Raw genomic sequence first — 20,256 nt, 5'->3', positions numbered from 1 at the left:
CTTCTAAGGGTATTCAAATATTTTCAAATCACCAAGGAGATAGATACTATCAGGGAGATACGTACCAATACTTCCAATGATAATTGAACTCTTAATCAATTTCAATGTTTCCGGTTGACCACACAAGGCGTTCTTACCATCAGTAAGGAGCTAGTGGTTTGGAATGTGAGTCTTATCAAAGATCAGGCACAACATTCGTCCTTCAAACTTAAAATCTAAATGCTATTTCTACTAGGAGTGATTCAAGAAGATAAACAACCATGAAGATAGCCACAAGGATTGCAACAAAACACCATAACTTCAATATTTCATTGATCTCATAGCCAAATAAACAACAATTGTTGAACTTTCTCTCTTCACTACTCAATTTTGCTACTAACAAAATTAAACTTATTTTTCTCCAACTTTCTAACTTTTCTAACCTCTCTCTCTCTAACTCTCAAAATGAAATGAGTGAGGGCTTATATAGCATCCTCAAATACAATGAACGATCCGGATCAAAAGAAGATCAATGGTTGAGATTTTGACACCTAAACCCTAATTAGGGTTTGTTACAAAAAGGTCCCCATTTAGATAAACATTATTAATCCATAGCCAATAAAAATTGGCACAAATAACGAGGAGACATAGACCAATAGGAATTAAGCTGCCACATCATCTTATAACAACTTTTCATCTAGAACTTTGTTCCCTTTCCTATGCTCTTTCCTAGCATATTCAATGAATTTGGACACAATTCCCTCAATCTCAGCAATGGGAATCTCAGGAAGATTCTTCATTCATTCTTCCAAGTGAAGGACTTGATCAAAAGCAGTGAGAAGAGTCGTCTCCCACCCAGGCTCAAGTTCTTTGGTCTTCTCAATCAGGAACATAGTAGCATACATTTGATCTCGTTGCCTTTCTGTGACGATGTTCTCTTCCTTACAAAAGATGACCTTGATTCTGTCCTCCAACTCCTGGATGTCCACATCGGTCTCGATCTCAATCCGCCTGTCAAGGATAGTACACAACACCTCAAACACCTTGTCTTGAACTGGATGGATGGTGCCTTCAACTCGGCTGCGTCTGGTGTTGACGTCCTCAAAAAGAACTTCCTTCATCTGGAGCAGAGCTGACCACTGCAGGAGGCTATGGGTTCCTCCATCCATTATATTTTCTTGTGCTAGAATCCGTCTTGGTGTTTCTCTTATCACTTGTAAGACTGGGATGATAAAATCTCTAGTGTGAGTGAATGCAGCTACAGTTATCATTAGATAATGGATAATCTCAAGGACATGGATAGCTCGATGAACTGTCTTCATCATTCTTGTTGCAAATTCGATGGCTATCTTGTAAGATTCATCAATCCAAGAACTCATGAGTTGAACTAGGCTCTTCACCCTCTCTGCCTCACTTATTGATTCAAGAGGAAGTGTATGTAAAGGAGATATTGCTGGATCCTGTCGTCTCAAAGGCTGGTTAAGATGGCTAAAATAATTCCTCCAAGCACTGACCTCCTTTTCAAGCTTCTTATTCTTTTCCACTTCCTTTTTGAGTTTGTCTTTGAGTGCTTTCAGTGAATCAGTTGCTTCTTCCATAGCCTGCTCAGTGGTAAGTGGACCAAGATCAAATGTTTCTAGATCATATTCTTCTGCTAGAATCTCATCCTCATATTTGTCTACCATTGGTGTAGCTATCTGCACTTTTCTGGATCCTGTCTCATCTCTAATTACCTTTGACATCTTTGTGGCCTTCTTCTTCTCTATTACTTCATGAGAATTTCCTATAAGGCTTTCCAAGTCAAATACATGTTCTTCCTCTTCAACCACAACTACCCTTGTTAGCCTCTCTTTCAGCCAATCCGGAATGGCAGATCTCGTTTCCCTCACTTGTATTTCTTTAGGTAGAGGTCTATCTTCCCGGAAAGGAGATGTTGCTTCATCATCATTCTTTTCTTCTTGTTGCTCATTAGCACCAACTTGGGGAGATTGACTTGATGAATGCTGAGGTTTCTGTCCTTTTCCTTGTTTATCATTCTATACCATGGATTCCATATACTCATCAATTTCATACACTATCTGCCTCTGATCTTCTCCTTGACTTGCTTCCTTTTCATGCCTAGAAGATGTGCTTGGTGGGCGATCAGGATTTATTTTCTGCTTCTTTTTGGAAGGTTCTCTCTTCTCAGGTCCTTCTTTCCTCTTTGAGCCTTTGGAATGAGAAGTATTCTCACTCACACTTGCCTCTCCTTCTTCTGGTCTTGCTTCCAAGGTGAATGTCATAGATACATTTTGCTCCTTCAACTTTTGATGCTGTACATCCACCCATCTGTAGGTGCAAGATAAAACGGGAGCCATCAAAGCTCTTAGGTCTAAAACCTCGGGCTCATTCCAATCTACCTTCACTTCTTTATCTTCCTTCTCATAGGATGATTGGAGGTATCTACCACTGTCCTGGGCTTGATCGGCTACTCTATAAATTTTGCATTTCCTGATGAGATCCAAGGGTAACCTGGAATGCATCTTTCTTTTGACCTCTACATCATCTTGGACATTCATCCAAAAGTCCTCCAGCTGAAACTCATGCTTGTACTTCTTCCCGACTGTTTCTTCTATATGACCATGAGGATCAAAATTCTCTCTGGAGGCAAAGGATGTGAATGAGTATAGAGATAATTCCTTCTCTGCATCTTCCGCGGCTTGAGTATTAGGACATACTTCAATTGAGTTCCCTAGTATGATGGGTACTGGAATTCTATTTCCATGCTTGTGTCTTGATGCCTTTGCATAAGCTGCCAACTGTCTAGTCACCTCAAGTAGTACTATCCTGTCTGTAGGATATCTTGGCAACATGTAGGGAGGCGAAGGACACCCATGAACTTTGATGTATGTGAATTTTGGAAACTGAATGAACCATGCACCATGCTTCTTCACGAGCTCCTGTGCGTCCAGAGACAGTTGATTGTGAATCCCACCTTGCAATATCCTGGTAATATTCATCGTGAAGGTGTCATTGACTAGCTTGTAGTCACTTCTTGGCGGATGATGTAGTTGAACATGAGAATCACAAACTCTCATTTCTGTGGGTCCTCTTCCAACAACTCCTCTGCGAGGTAGTCCTCCATACTCAAAACCTCTGATCAAGGCATATATAACATATGAACTCATGTGAAATGACTTGGTAGGCCTTAGTCTTCTCAACTGCACGTCCAGGCTGTTGCTAATGATTCTAGCCCAATTGAGCATTCCCTTCCCTTGGACAATAAGTTGTATGAAGAAGAACATCCATTTGTTGAAGAAGAAAGCTTGAGAGGCACCCGTGACCCGATTGAGCAAGGTTATCAAATCCTTGAATTCTTCTTGGAAGTCGATTCTGTGCGGTGTACTGGGAATCTTGTTCAGGCGAGGTCTGCTCTTGAGTAGCCAATTCTTGTTAATGAAGTTCAAGCAGGAATCGGGATCATCCTCATAGATAGATCTAGCTCCTTCTAGACTTTTGTAGATCATGTCTCTATGTTCCGGGAGATGAAAAACTTCACTTATAGCTTCCTCCGAAAGATAGGCTAAGATAGTTCCATCCTCGGCTACGATCATCCTTGAGTGTGAATCATAGTGTCGGGCACACTCAATCATCAACTCATGACATTTGACTACAGGAGGGAAACCTGCAGCATTGATGATGCCACTCTCAATTATCTTCTTTGCAATAGGTGACGGCTTGCCGATGTAGGGTGCTTCCCGAAACTTCTTCACATTGAAGTTTCCTAGATTGGTGTCTCCGATATTGCTCCACTTGGACACGATCCTGGTCTCCAATTCGTCATTCCTCTGATCCTCCTTGATGAGAGCCTGTCGAGTAGTGGATCCTCCAGCCTTGGGGGTCGTCATTTGACACCTACACAAAAGCTTAAAGTTAGGGTTTGAGCATAATATCTTCATTATAGGAGATTTGAGACCTTTCAAGGAAATAACTAAATATTAATTTGAAAATAATTATAAATCTAAGAATTATGAATTTTCAAATTAAATTAAAATCAGATTGTACAAGACTTAGATTTTTCAAAGGATTACTATGGAAAATCAAACTAAATCTTGAATAAAAATTTCAAAAATCTGATTCTTCATACCTCTTCCTTGAATTTTAGCTATCAACCTTGAAAAATGAATGAAGGGAGATGAGAATTTGCTGGACAAGGACGTTTGATCTGAATTTCAGGTCCTCCTTTGGATGAATTATGCTTCAATCAGCCTTCAAAAGAATTTCGCCTTCCACTAGCCTTCAAATACCTTCCTGTTGTGCGAATCGCACACCCATCACCGTCTTGGACAGGGACCCCCCCAGTTCGTGCCTTTCTGTCCTGCCCTGAAATTTAGCTAAGTCTGGAATTTCTTGACCCTGAAATTTGGCTAACTCTGAAAACTGAGGATACCTCCAAAAACTAGAATTTGCAATATAACTCCTGGAGGTCTAAAACCACTCTCAAACATCCTGAAAGTATATATGGAATATAGCTTAAAGTATAAGAAAGGAATTTCTTATACTTAAATGTTATATTCCATTAAATGATCCTTCGGCGAGAACTTCACAAACTTGCCCAAGTGCCCAAGCTCGCACTTCTTGAGAAAACGTTTAAAATCGCCCAAAATGCCCAATTTTGGGCCTTGGGGCCAAAAAGTGAAAAAGTTGACAAAACTGGCAGGAGGTCCGAAAAAGTGAAATGTTGCAAAAGTGCCTTCAGGTCCGAATTTCACTTAAAGCACCAATTTCGGACCCTAGGGCCGAAATTCGAAGTTTCTTCTAAATTTGCAAAATGTGTTTATAGGTCCGAAATTCTTCTGAAAATTACGAAATATGTCTTATGGTCCGAAAATGCCTTTCGGCACCAAAGTGCGAAAACTCCAAAATCGCAAAGGCAGAAAGTATGCTAACACTCCGAAATCTTCAAAATCGCGAAGGACGCCTTAAGGATCCGGAGTTTGCTATAAATTGGCGAAAGTCTCCAGTTCGCTAAAACACCTTTGCTCCAAAATTTGAAATAATGGCAAATCACAAAAGAGGCGTTGAAGCTCCGAAATGTGTAAAACCCTCTATGTCTGAAATTTGCCTTAAGCCTCATTTTCGGACCTTGGGGGGAGGTAAATGGAAAGTGTATCGAGTTTATAAAGGCGCGTTTAGGTCCAAAGTTCCTTTTAAACTTCGGCAAAAATGTTCTGAGGTCCGAAATCACTTAAAATCCTCATTTTCGGACCCTAGGGGCGGAATGTGAAAACGCGAAATCTTGCAAGGCTCCTCCAGGTCCGAAGTTCGCCTTAGACACCCATTTTCGGACCCCAGCCCCAAAATTTTAAAAACCCATCAAAGTTGCAAATAGTATGAATGCTCCGAAAATATCTCCAAGGTTGCAAAACGCTGGGAGCTCCGAAATTTGTTTAAAATTCGCAAAATATGCTTCAAACCGCTGAAAGCTCCAGAAGGTAAAAATCGCGAAAAATACCTTGGGCACCAAAACGTTAAAACCTCCAAAAATCCGAACTTCAAAGATTCGCAAAAACGTTGAATGGTCCAAAACCCTGGACAAGTTGTAAAAGGCGCCTTAAGTTCCGAATTTGGCATTAAAATCACGAAATTCCAAAACGCCAGGAGGTCCGAAAATGATAAAGTTGCAAAAAGTTCAAACAATCCGAAATTTCCCAAAAAGGGTGCTTTAGGTCCGAAAATGCTTAAAAGTTTGTATGAAACCCCAAGAGCTCCGAATTTCACCCAAAACATCAATTTCGGACCATGGGGCCGAAATTTAATATTTGGAAGGTTTGTAAAAAATCCCCATAAGGCCCGAAATTCGCCTTGAGTCTGCCAATTTCGGACCTTGGGGGGCTAAATTGGAGAATATGATGAAATTTCAAAAATGTCTAAGTTCTCCAAAATTCACCAGAAAAGCATGAGTGTTAGAGTTTTAAAATCTGCAGAAGCTCTTCAAACCTCCAGAATCGCGCCATAAACCCATTTAAAACGTCCAAGACTCGAAAGGTAAAAACATGCAGAAGTAAAGACCAAGGATCAGATTTCACAATCGAAGAGAAGGAGAAGCATTTTCAAGATACATCTCACAAAGAGCTTCTCAAGCCAGACGTCGTAATTAAATTTAATGTTTGTTAAATTAAATTATTTAATTTTCCAAATTAATTTAATTAAGTGAAATTGGTTGATCGCAGGACGTCATCGAAGAACCAGGAGAAAGACCTGAAATGCAAATCGAGGAAGGATCGCAATTCAAGGCCAGGCACTGAAGATTGGAAAAGAAAAGATGCAGGAGTGCAAGAGCAACCAAGCATTGGGAACCGTGCCGTTGAACATAAATGAAGTCCACCGGCGAAACTGAAGGCAAAAAGCAAAAGAACACTCAGTCTATGCATTCTCAAGAAAGTGCATAGATGGATTTAATTCCAGGAATTCAATTCCTAAAAGCTGAAATTGCTTTATTGTAAACTGCCTATGGGTCCCGTGCAAGATATTTTTGTGGATAACTATTCCCAACCACCAAGAAGATTGGATAGACCTGAATTAAAGCCAAATAGTGGCAGGTAGTTGAGATAGTTGCTGGTTGGATAACTGAGAATTGACTAGGCATGGGTTAAAGCTGTCAGCTTCTGGAAGACAGATCAGGGCCCTTGGATGTAGTCCATCCTGGCCTCTGATTCAAAATTGTAATATCTATAAAAGGCAGAGGCCTTTCTTTTGTAAAGGGTTAGAGAGATTGTTAGAGATTGTTAGATTGTTAGATAGTGAGATGGTTAGATAGTTAGATTTTAGAGTTAGAATAGGTTAGATCTTAGTAGTAGCATAGAGATGCTGCAGAAATTGTTGTAATAGGCAGTTGAGATCAATATATAAACATTGATTTGGTGTTTATTGTCTTGTTTTCATCCTGTTTGCATGATTTCTTTCAGCATTTTAGATAGATCTTTCTATTTTGGGTGTGCAGGTATTTGATAGATTCGGGCTCATACCACTGAGGATATACTGATTGTGTATCCTTTTGTGTGGTTAACCTGAGCCTTCGATTGTGCTTAGTTCAATTGCAGGTGTCCATCTGAGTTGCGCCAGAATTGGGTGCTTAGCCGTGCGTCTCCAATCTGAAAATCTTCCAAGTTCCTTTGAAGATTGCACCGTTCCTGCAAGGTTGTGAGCTATTCTGGCCAAGTAGGAATTGGTTATGTTGAATCTGTCTACCCGCATACCCGTGTTGTTAGTTTTAGATCTCCTAACCCTTTCCTTTTGCTCTTTATTGTGTAATTCGAGAATCACAACAGACTAGCTTGTTGCAAATCGTAAGTCCCCTTGTGTTTCCAGCATAAACACATCAAGCCACTGAGAGATCCCGCAGTCAAGACCTGACAAAAGAAACCTTGAGGTTGTCTCCTTTGATCAAACTTAGAAAACAGCATTAGAGACTTCCTTATCTCAAGAGAGAGTAGGATAATCAGTCGGCTATTCTATTCTGCGTTGGCCGTATGGAGTTTGCAGCAATGCGATTTCATCCACGTCAACACTTCCAAATTCTGGAAATTTGCCTTCAACTAGCTCAATTTCGCACCTCCAAATCTGCTCTTCAAGTTCGCATGAGAGATAATGAATGAATGATTTGAATTTGTCAAAATACACCTCCCTTATATAGGGCGCTCACCTTGATTTCCTTCAAGGCTGACTTGGCAAATAGGGAATAAAATAAAATAAAACCCCTCTTAAAGGATGGTTGACTTGTTTGTAAAGGCAAAATAATGAAATATTGAGCGCTCAAGCATAATTTTTTTAATTTTTTAAAATTAATTCCAAAGCTTAAAGGTGGATTTTTCATGTATTTTAGGCTTAAAAATTAATTAATCAAATTATAAATGCCTTAATTTATGCGAACTTGTTTCAATCTCTCAAATGTGCTGTAATAGGCAAATTTAGTGAAAAATTATGGGCTAGCTTAGGAATGTTAAGGCTTGATCAAGACTTGATGAATTTTTAATTCTCCTTAGGCATTAAAAATGTTCAAAGTGATGGAGGCTTAAATTATTTCAAGGCTTAATTGGACCTCTCATCTAGGCTTGTTTGCTTCATGAATCAAAATCTTCACAACCTAGGTTTGCCATCTCCCATGCTCTTGCCCTCAAAATTTTGCAACTTGCCTTCAACTTAGCTTAAACAAGGTGAATAATAGGTGTTTTCAAGGATTTCGCCCTGGACCCTTTGGAAGGGTCAGGAGCGATTTCCCTGACTAGGCCATTAATACCATATTTTCTTCACTTCAAAATCCTCCGGAAGGCGAGCTTATGCTTGTTTTGGCCTAACAAAGTCTTGGATTTCAATTTTTTAGCTCTTCACATGAGTAAATTGGGTGAAAATAGGCATTTCGCTCTGGACCCTTTGGAAGGGTCAGGAGCGATTTTCTCTTTTTAGGTCAAAATTCACCTTTGCTTGATCATTGACCTTTTTCAAGGCAATCTCCAGGGTCTATTCATCTCAACCACTGACTTGGCTCAACAATATTTTGAAGGAAACATTGCATTTTTGGGAATTTCGCTCTGGACCCTTTGGAAGGGTAAGGAGCGAAATTCACTCTTCAGGCCAATTTTCCAATCTCTTTCACTTCAATTCATCAAAATTCCTTCAGTTTGAATCCACTTCTCAACTTGCTAGCATTGGTTTGATCTTCACAAGGCGAAAAAGGTCAATTTTGCTCAAAAACCTAGCCAGGGACAGGACCTATCCAGAATTTCGCTCTAGACCCTTTGGAAGGGTCAAGAGCGAAATTCTCAGTTGAGCTCAAAATTCACATTTTTTGAAGGTCATAATTTCTTCAAGGCATTCTAAATAGTCTCTTTCACCTTTGTTTAGGCCTGGTTTAACTCAAATCTTGAAGGAAAAGGTGACTTTAGGGTTTTTCGCTCTGGACCCTTTGGAAGGGTCAGGAGCAAATTTCTTTGATTGTAGCTCATTTTTCATCATTCCAACTTCAATCCACCTCACAAGGCTAGGAAATAGTTCTCTTCTTTCACCCAATCCAAGTTTGATTTGATTTTGCAAGGCAAAATAGGAGTTTTTAGGATTTTCGCCCTGGACCCTTTGGAAGGGTCAAGAGCGATTTTCCTCCTCTGGCCTAGAATCATCACTTTTGGAGACAAACATCAACTCAAAGGCAATCTCAAGGGCATCCTTTACCATGGTCTAGGCATAGCTTAGCATAAATTTGAAAGGAATAAGTAGATTTTAGGATTTTTCGCTCTGGACCCTTTGGAAGGGTCAGGAGCAAAAATCCTGTTTTAGGGCTATTTTGCCATCCTTTCAACTTCAAATCTCCTCCAAGGCATAGAACATCTTGTCTCACTCCTCTCTAGGGTATAAAAACCAAAATCTTGTCTTGATTTGCAAGGAAAAAGGGGCATCTTAGAAATCTTGCTCTGGACCCTTTGGAAGGGTCAGGAGCGAAATTCTCACTAGGCTTCAAAATTTTCATTCTTGGCAACCAAAATCCACTCTAAGGCAATCCAAATGCCTTCTCACCCCCTTGTCCAAGCTTGGCTTTGCTCAAAATTTGGAAGAAAAGATGATTTTAACGATTTTCGCTCTGGACCCTTTGGAAGGGTCAGAAGCGAAAATCACTTCGAGGCTCAATTCCTTCATCTCTCATGGTTTCTAGCAACTCAAAGTCACTCTTAGGGGCAACTTCCTCTTGATTTTACCTTATCCCACACTTGACCTAGCAAAAATTTGATAGCAAAAAGAGGTTTTGAGAAAATTCACTCTGGACCCTTTGGAAGGGTCAGGAGCGAAATTTTCATTCTTGACCAAAAATCATCATTTTTTCAACTTGAAACTTCTTTGCAAGGTAGGATTTCATCCTTCATTGTCGTAGGAACAAGGTTTCATGTCCAAGAAAGGTCGAAAGGTAGGTTAATAAGGAATTTCGCTCTGGACCCTTTGGAAGGGTCAGGAGCAAAATTTCCTTTCCTGGCTAGAATCCTTCATTTTCACAACTTCCAAATACTCTCAAAGGCTAGATCATGTTCATTCTTCATCTCATCATGCCTTGGACATCAAGTTTTGGCCAAATAAGGCAAGAAATGTCTCTTAGAGAGATTTTCGCTCTGGACCCTTTGGAAGGGTCAGGAGCGAAAATCTTTACTTGGGCTAGATTCTTCATTTCTCCCTTTCAAAACGACCTCAAGAGGCAAAGACAAGTTATTTCACTTCCATCCACGTCATAACAAATCAAAAACTTGACCTTCTTCATTGCAAAAATAAGAGCTTTTTGAAATTTCGCTTTGGACCCTTTGGAAGGGTCAGGAGCAAAAATCCTGTTTTAGTCCAAAATCCTTCATTTTCATATGCTTTCAAACCTTCAAAGGCAACAAGGATGTCCCACCTTCCTTCCAAGATACCCTGCAAATCAAAATTTAGTCAAACAAGGAAAGAAAATGAGCTTCAAGAAGATTTTCGCTCTGGACCCTTTGGAAGGGTCAGGAGCGAAAATCTCATTCCAGGCTAGATTGCTCACTTTTCAAACTTCAAACCACTTCAAGAGGCAAGATTGAATCATTTTCCAACATTAGGAACAATGCTTCTAACCCATTCAAGGCAACAAACAAGGTGTATGATGAATTTCGCTCTGGACCCTTTGGAAGGGTCAGGAGCGAAATTTTCCTTTAGGCCTAAAATCTTGTTCTTCAAAATCAATCAACTCCATCTCCAAGCAAAAACATATCAATTTATCCTCAAACATACCTTAGAAAAGAAAACTTAGCCAAAACTGAGAAGAAAATGAAAGCAACAAGGATTTTCGCTCTGGACCCTTTGGAAGGGTCAAGAGCGAAAATCATGTTTTGGGTTTGATCCTTGACCTTTTGAACTTCAATTCTCTTCAAGAGGCAAACATAGACCATTCTTCACGCATCCCCATCAAGATCTTGCCTTTAGCCAAGTAAAAATGAGAGCTTTCAAGAATTTCGCTCTGGACCCTTTGGAAGGGTCAGGAGCAAAAATCTCCTCATAGACTAGCTTTCTTCATTTCAAAGCCTAAAAACTCTCCTTCAAGGCAAAAATGTATCAACTTTCTCAATTATGCCTCAAAAGTCAACAATCTTGGTCATATTCTTCCAAAACTCCTTCAATCATCATCAGGTGCCTTTGCTCATCAATTTCTGAAATCACCACTTCGATCTCCTTCTGATCACTGACTCTGCTCAATCAACTCAGACCTGGAAGCAAACAAGACTCTAACAAGAAAACCATCAAACTAGACCTACCCTGACCTTAGACCTATTCACCCTCTTCTTCAATCTCACCATCCTGATTCTCCTGAAAGGAAATACTTCATTAAGGCAAACTTAAGGTTCCAGGCAGACAACTAATGACCTCTCAAAACTAGGCCAGACTCAGCTAGAAGGAAACCCTAAAACGAGCCTTCAGAGAGTAGCCCTAATCTAGCCAGCCCAGGCAACCACTCACTCACTCAAACCCAAGCAAGCAGAGAGAAAAACTAACTAAGGGAAAGCAAAACCCTAAGAAAAAGAGGGGGTCCCCATTCTGATAGGGCGATGTGTGAAATGGTCACAACACTAACCTACATATTTTGAAAGGAAAACTTTTCAAGGAGTGTTGGCGAGTTCGGCAGGTTCTGAAACATGCGTTAGATGTTGACAAAGTTTTTAGTGAGGCATAGCGTTTTTCAAGAGGTGAAGAGCATAGTGTTTGTTAGAACTTTGTGGTAGTTTTGAAAACACCACAAATTTTCGATATTGGTTTTAGCATTGATGTCAGGTGTTGACACACAAAAGAGCTTAGGCAAATGAGGGGTGGTTAGTTTCGGTGGAGATTTGTCATAGTTCTATAATCACAGGGAATTAACCAATAGGGCATGAAATGCCACCATTCATGTAGTATGCCATGGAAAGAGTATTGATACACGATGGAAAAAGTGTAAGACTAGTAGTATATTGTATGCTTAGGCTTGGCATCTCAAATTATTTTATGGTTGTGACGTCATTAGAGGATGCTTGAGTATAACATGTAAAGTGGCTTGATGATAGTGTAATGTGAAGGCATTTTAAACATTGCTTTGAGTGCCAAATATAATGGCGCCTAATTTCTTTATTTAAACCTAATCATCATTATTGCAAAGTGGCTCTCCAAGCTACCTTGTGAAACTCTTGGTTTCTTTCTCACATCCAAGGCTTCTATTATCAACATGAATGCACCAGGGACTTCAGTTTTAGGTTACTTCAATATTGCAGATTAGCAGATGCCTGATTGGGTATATAGATAAGTTTTTGGTCATTCTCAAAGGAGTTGGGTCTTTTGTGGGGTCTCTAGACATTTGAAGGTTGCTAGTGTGGTGAAGGGTAACTAGAAATTCCATTCTAGTTTGTTTTGTAGGGTACAAGCCAATGGAATTAAGAAGATCAATATTGCAAGTGATTTTGTAGTAGAATGTCCCTGTGGCCTTACGTATATCTATAGGAGGATTTCTGAGTTGCAGCTTGGATTCTCCTTTGTCACATTTGTTAGCACAAGTGTTATGTTCGGTTAGATGAATGTAATAGCATTCTGAAAACATTGCAAGCCTTGTAATGATCTTTCTCATTTGATCAATCTCACACCATCAAAACAAATGCAAGCATTAAGCAGTAGTTTAATAATAAATCAATCCTTTCTGTGCACCCATGACCATCAATCTAACTAGGGAATCATTCTTAAGTGAACATTTAGTAGATCTATTTCATGTGGGTTATGATTGTGCACAGTATATATAGGGGGTTTGAGATGGCTAGTTGTTCTTGGTTTAGTAACAAGCTTTGGGGCCAAGTCAATGGTTGGGTTTGGTTGTCTATTTTGTTTAATTTTAATACTTGTTCAGGTGTACCCTTGAGAATACCCTCTTGAGTCTATGCTAAGCTTGAAGAGTAGGAGATGAAATTCACTCTCATAGAGTTGGCCTTCAACCCTTCATGATTTGTTGATGAACTGATTTCACTTGCATGATGTGTATTTTGATCTAGGAAGTGGAGCTGTAGTTTTGGGACTCAACACAATATGCTTGTAATATTTTTTTTCTAGCATGTAGTTTAAAAAAGTGGAATTTCTAGTTAATGTATTATTTCAATTGTTCATAGTACTACTAGATTTTCTGTCATGAAGATTTAGTGCTAGGACAGTTTCCTTTTTCTTTTTCTTGTTAATGTATTACCCTATGTTGCTTGATGGCACAAATATAGTGTAAGGTTGTAGATAAAATTTTAGTTAATGCATGTTTTGAATATTATTAGCACATATTCATCTTAACATGGATCTGACATGTTTTTCGATGGATTCATGAATACTTGCCAGAATCTTGACTGTTGAGTTTCAAAGAAGTTACTTGCTGGCCACATATAGCTTGTGAGTACTCGTGAGTTGTGCAAGTTTAGAAACTATTGTCTCAAATCTGTCACTTGTAGTACATTAATGGGCAATATTTTTTTGTGGATTTCGAGTTAGCTTCTGACTGTTTAATAAATGAATATTTTTTACTACACTTCAAAGTTCTTGTAAAATTTTTTTTACTACCTTGATGCTAGCTTATTTTTTGTTAAATGTGAAAACATTCATGGAACTTAATGAAAGAATGAAATAAATTAGTGTCTACATTAAGTGACCAATGTAGATTAATGCAACTCAACAAATACATTATAGCATGTTGGAGAGCCCCCAAAAAAGCTCCAAAATCATACAACACCAAAAGACCTAACCAGACAGAAAAACTCTATCTGCCATGGGCGGACCATGAAAGGTACCCCTACATGCCAAAGTAAATTATAGATTGTCAAAAATATGAAAAATGTTACAAATATTATGATTGGCCACGTGAAAGGAACTTCTGTCACCATAGATGTTGATCAAGTTGAGAAAGCAAGTGGGGGTGGGAATTGGGGCCCTTGCAGGTCTACTTGCGAATCTGAGTGTGGAATAGAAGGAATAATGCTGACATCAACCACCATGAAGGAGCCACTACATGACCTGTTAATGTTGTGGCACCTGTCTCATACTAGACTTCTCTAAATATTATTGAAGCATATAATATAGTATATGTTTGCATTTCTAGGTTGATGCCTATTTTCCATTGAATAATATACTAATATATTGCTTAAAGATATTGTGATATCTAGGAAGTACATTCTAATTTTGTGGAGCACTTTTTACAGTAGAAAAGGCCACAATAAAAGACATACTAATTTTCATGTAATCATACCCTTTTGAAGATGACCTGCCTGTAGAGAACTGCTTCCTGTCTCTCCATTTATGAGTTGAATTTCCATATTGACCATAAATGTATGCAATATTTTTAAATTTATGCACTATAGAGTATAGACTATAATTAGTGATAATGGGGAATATTTGAATATTACCTTGGATAACATATTTATTTTGCTTTGTTGTGCTTTCATATACAGCTCTTACTTAGCATTCTATTTAACAACAGGTCTTTTATGAAGTTGATGCCTACAACTACCAGGGAGAAAATTGAATAAAATACTTAATGATTTTTTATGCATTATGTAGCTTTAGCACAAATAATTTTTTATGCATTATGTTGCTTTAGCACAAATAATTTTTTATGCATTATGTTGCTTTAGCACAACTTGTAGCTAACATATCATTTTTTTAATAATTCATGTGAAGCCTAGCTACCATTATTGTTATGAGTAATCGCAAGATTTAACGTTGAAGCTGTAGTTGAAAAATAATGAAATGGGATTGCTTTGGATTTCTACGAGTGACTGTCTCATTATATGTTATGAAAACATTGGAGTTTCAAATTTAGGTAAATTAATGTGTGAATTTGTCATCTTATTTACTGATTTGTGCTCACTAGGAGACAGATCAATGAGACTATTGTTATTTTAGTGAGTGCCTTCTCCCTGCCTTCATACCGTGCTACAAGATGATGATGCACAATACTAGTTTTTTCATTGCTAAGAGAGGTTCATTTGCCTTGGTGTTAGGAGACACTCTAGAAGGAGGACTCAGGAGTCTCCTAGGAATGGTCAGCTAGGCCCCCTGAGGCTTTAACATTATGATTTTTCTCGGGCTCTTTTGTGATGATAGATGGAGATAATATTGTTTCTTCAGGTTTGAGTCTGACTGCCAAAGTGGGACATCATTAGTCTCCTTTCAAGTTCCCCTGCTTGATCTTCATCGACTCTGTGTGTCTTTGAGGATTCCTTCCCTCACAGGACATTTATATTGTTGCCGTGTCTTATGTCTGCGGTCTTTAACCACTTTAGTTTTACCATCTCTTGCCTTGGTCTTTACTTTCTGTGTACATTTTATTGAGTTATTTTACCTTTTTACCTTAGTATTTCCCTTCTATAGCTGATTGTATTTATGTGTTTCAACTTTCAATGGTCACTATCCATGAACATTAACATCATTTGTTTCTTTCTTTCTGAATCATTCTGCAATAATATGCATATCATTATATTTCATTCATTTAAGACTTGGGAGAATACACTTACATATCACTCACATTATTAGCATTGTATTGCCGTACAGATTCTGGCAAGCAATTATTGTTTGAAACAGAACTTCTCAGCAGAAGAGATATCAGAGGTACCAGTTTTTTAAGCATATTCCATTGTAACATTACTCCTGGAAAATAAGTCCTGGATGTTAATAAATATTCTTTGGCAGTTTAATTTCTCTTAAGGTTTCCCTAATTATGGTTTAAAAGTTTTCTCTCTGAAATACGTTTTCTCTCAGTTTGCATGTTTGCTCTATCTATAAGTTTTCTAAGAGTTGTTTCGTTTAGTTCAGTAGAATTTTCATTAATTATACTGATCTTTTTTTGCAGCTTTTGGGTTTTGCAATAAAGGAATCTCTAAACAAGGTTAGTATATCATTCAAAATAGGCTTCAAAAACAAAATTTGTTCTAAAGAGCTACTTGCTTCACTTGAATTTTTCCCCTTAAAGTAACCAAAAAATCTTGAATTGAGAAAGATCAACTAAAAGTTTAAATCTCAATCATAAATCTCATTTTTCTATCTCCAAATATCCATCTTATATTCTGCTCTATAAAATATAAGCATGTTCAGTTAGTACTATACATTTAACTATTTAAGTGATATAAATGTAAACAGCAATTTAAAAGATTTTATGTTGTATTGCATTTGTGAGCTGAAAATTGGATTCAAATGGTAGAACTTCTTAATTCAACAAAGACAAAGTTGAGATATATATCTGGTGATGGAACCAAAACCTTGACTTCACCACACTTAACAATATGTAAAATATTGAAAAAATGGCATGAAGAGACTTCTGAAGGTAAAATTTGAAGACAGATTCTTGTGGCATAGTTAATTGAAACTCTCTTTGAACAGATGAAAACATGGGAAAAGTGGTGGATCCACTTAACAATAATAACACAGGCAATTACTTATCATACAGAGTTGCATCATGATCACCATAATTTTGAATTTGGATCCTGAATTTGAAGTTGTCGAGATTGGATTCCCCTTGCTGACTTAATAATCCAACACATCTACGTGGGCTGTAAAAGTATCCTACTTAGGTCACAAAAGCAGTTACTGAAACTAGAAATATAGTCTTGTTATAGAAACAACTAGAAGAATCACCACAGTTTCAAATGGTAGAAACTTGTAGCCTACTAAAATTATTAAAAGTCTCATACATGTTATGACTGTGCCCCTGACTAGGTAGCCTGCTAAACCTGCAAGACACATTTAAACAATTGGCCATTATAAAGCTACCTGGCTGTCCATTACTCAAACACAATCAGCTTGAAGATGCAGGCCATGCTCTAGAAAATGATATGCATGAGCAGGAACTGTTTCCAAGCCTGCAAATTGCAAGGAACACCATTCCATCCACCAGCTTTATGGTAACCAGGGCCCTCTAAAATGTAATACCTGGTCAATTAGAAGGATGCTTAACTGCAAGGGCCATGCAGTTGGAAATGTTTAGCCTTGATTCTTCTTTGTTACCTTATCAGGACTCTCATTCATTCATAGTGTCTTTCAAGGAGTTGAAAATACCTGAAAAGGATTGCCCTGCCTGGTTTCTACTGACTAAGATTTCTTCCTGAAGAGATCATAGGTTCAGGACATGGACTTCCATTATTCTGTGTTTTCACTTCCTTAGATTGGACGTAGTTTCTAATCTCCATGATCTTTTCCTGAGTGTTTTTTTGGAGGTCCCAATTTTGGCCCTTAAAGTGTAATGGGTCTTCCTCCAAGCTTTTCAGTTTAACAATGACCGCCATAAATGCCAACCATCCTTCATCTTGCATTTTTGCTGAAGGAACAGTGCTTATAGGAAAGCCTTTTGATTGCCCAGCAAATTCAGTATAACGCAGTGTTCCATGGGGACGTGGAAGGGATGTACCCTCCAACTCCCCCTTTTGCTTAGATTTTTTCATATCCTAGGAATGCCCTAATCTCCCATGTCAACTGTTCAAAAAAAGGAGAAAAAAACATCTTTTGTGGAAAAAAAATCGGGCCATTTTCAAACATTATATTCATAATCTTTGAAAATATGACAAGCGATTATTCATACGATTTCATATTCATATTTCAACATTTCAGTGAAGTTTGAGTCTCAATTTTAAATGGTCAGAATCAGATGTAAAGTTTTCAATGTCCAATGTTATAGATATTATTTTTTGAGTTTTATCTGTTTAGAATGTTTAACATGTTTAGCGGTTTAATTACACCATTTTCAAACATTATATTCATAATCTTTGAAAATATGACAAGCGGTTATTCATACGATTTCATATTCATATTTCAACATTTCAGTGAAGTTTGAGTCTCAATTTTAAATGGTCAGAATCAGATGTAAAGTTTTCAATGTCCAATGTTATAGATATTATTTTTTGAGTTTTATCTGTTTAGAATGTTTAACATGTTTAGCGGTTTAATTACAAAATTTTCAATCTATAAATATATAGAATTTTTGCGCTCCCTGCTGTCTCCACTGCCTCCAAACTTTCGGAGTTTTTTCGCTTTTCCAGAATGCACTTTCACATTCCCCTGTACCTGTTCTAAAAACTTGGACAAACATTTGTAAAACTAGAAGCAATACTGATAGCTTTTTTGACAGACTGGTCAGGATTTGAGGATCTCATAATCCTTGAAAATATGACAATCGGTTATTCATACAATTTCATATTCATATTTCTACATTTCAGTGAAGTTTGAGTTTCAATTTTAAATGGTCAGAATCAGATGTAGAGTTTTCAATGTCAAATGTTATAGATATTTTTTTGAGTTTCATCTATTTAGAATGTTTAACATGTTTAGTGGTTTGATTACAAAATTTTTAATCTATAAACATATAGAATTTTTGCTCTCCCTGCTGTCTCCACTGTCCCCAAACTTTGGGAGTTTTTTCACTTTTCCAAAATGCACTTTCACATTCCCCTGTACCCGTTCTAAAAACTTGGATAAACATTTGTAAAACTAGAAGCAATACTGATAGCTTTTTTGACAGACTGGTCAGGATTTGAGGATCTCTCACCTCAAGCATTCACTATACTTATTGCCGGGACTGAGTGTGGTGAGAGCAGGGATTTTGACAATCTCCTCACAGGAGCTCTGAAACGCAACAGTGTTCAAGGATGCTATGGTCTTGTTACTCTGTTCAGTTAAATACACATAATTACCTTCCCAAAATATCAACATGAGCTTATTCTGTACCTCGATTTTCCTATACAAGTTCTTAATCCCAATAGAAATGATTATGGCAGCCTCATTGGTGTTGGCGGGCTTTGATAAAACCATTGCTATGGCAATAGGTGGTGTCAGCATCCTCTTAAGTTTTCTCACTGCATTTCCAAGGCCACCTTACTGTCACATTCAGCTTTCTATTTTCGCATTTTCTCCAAAATTTCTGATGTTTCCATGTATCTATTGTTGTGTTTGGCCGTCTAGATTCTATCCCAAATTTTCTTCTTTTTTTTCTACAGTGACTTGGGCTGTTTAGAAATAGATCCACATGTTATAGCTGGTGACATCACCCCTAAATCTTTTCAGTCCGTTGCTTCTAAGGCCAGCTCACTGTTAGATTTAGCCCTCTAGATCAAATATCATAGCTGATTGAGGGCATAGAAAACCATGGTAAAAATACAGATTGAAAGTGGATCCAACAGATCAGAACAGAGATGAAATTTCAGAGAAATTGACTGATAATACAGAGGAAGGTGAGATAGCAATGTAAAGAAAGAAATTGATGCTCAGAATGCTTGATTCTCTTAGATGTGAGAATATAAGTAGAGGAATTACCCTTAATCTTGTCATAAAAAATTACCTGCTATAAGATAATCATTGAATACTTAGAGTGCCTTGAGAAGACAATGGACGGTCTGATTACAGTGTAGGATTGGCTATTTCATGTGTAATTGCATTCAAATATATCTTGTTTTACTGCCTCTGACACAGAAATCTGAAAGAGATTAGTATGATCTGTATTAGACTCTGCTTTTGCGATCTCCTAAACTGCCACCATAAGTGTGGAGCACATATTTGAATTTAAGGTAGTGACCTGAACTAGGATAAAATAAGAAATTGGACGTCTGAACCGTAGATTTAGATAACCACACAAAAAAAAAATGAGGAAAATTTAGATCTTGTTCCTGGCTAGTTCCTGAATAACTTAGAAGCAAAGGCATTGTTGTGGAGTTCAGCAACTATCAGAGCCTTAAGTGGACAAAACCTTGCAATTAAATTTAAGGCAGGTGACCTGGATTGGGATAGAAATTGGATGGCTGAACTGTAAACTTCTTAATTCTTATATTAGCACATGCATTGTTGGAGCTATAATGAGACACCTGTAATACATTTTGAAAACTTTTTCTCAAAATTGAAGCCTATTTATCATTCTACAAAGGCCTTTTTTAGTGTTTATACATGTTACACTAATGACATCCTTATGCTTTACGTCTGTCTAAAATAGCATTAACTTATTTTGTTGAACTTCTCACTGGAATCCTCAAGTCTATTTTAACTAGGCAATCATCCTTTCTTGTCGTTTGGTTATCTCTTTTCACTTGTTATCATTGAAGAGGTGGTATATCCAGTGAGTGTTTCTTCACTCTGTCTAAAGAGAACGTTAACATTTCAATTTGTTATTTGGGACAATCCAAAACAGAATAGTGTGTGAGATATAACCTTTCTTTTGATTAGAGAGGGGAAACCTAAATTAAAAGCCTAGAACTCTGACTATGGAAATGACCTTTA

At 37.8% G+C, this 20,256-nt stretch overlaps 1 protein-coding gene across 2 annotated transcripts in view; it reads left to right on the top strand.

Annotated features, from left to right (window-relative positions):
* Positions 1-20,256, top strand: part of LOC131054548 (uncharacterized) — a 78,654-nt gene that overhangs the window by 50,870 nt on the left and 7,528 nt on the right. For both annotated transcript variants that reach the window (XM_057989085.2, XM_057989084.2), the window contains exons 3-4: positions 15,556-15,612; positions 15,854-15,889. In XM_057989085.2, coding sequence (XP_057845068.2) covers positions 15,556-15,612; positions 15,854-15,889 — 93 coding nt within the window. The remainder of the gene's footprint in view (positions 1-15,555; positions 15,613-15,853; positions 15,890-20,256) is intronic.

This window comes from Cryptomeria japonica, chromosome 10 (genome assembly GCF_030272615.1).
Source record: "Cryptomeria japonica chromosome 10, Sugi_1.0, whole genome shotgun sequence".
In the NCBI taxonomy this organism is placed as follows: domain Eukaryota; kingdom Viridiplantae; phylum Streptophyta; class Pinopsida; order Cupressales; family Cupressaceae; genus Cryptomeria; species Cryptomeria japonica.
The sequence above is the reverse complement of the archived record's forward strand: the minus strand, read 5'-3'. Positions and strand labels throughout refer to the sequence as shown.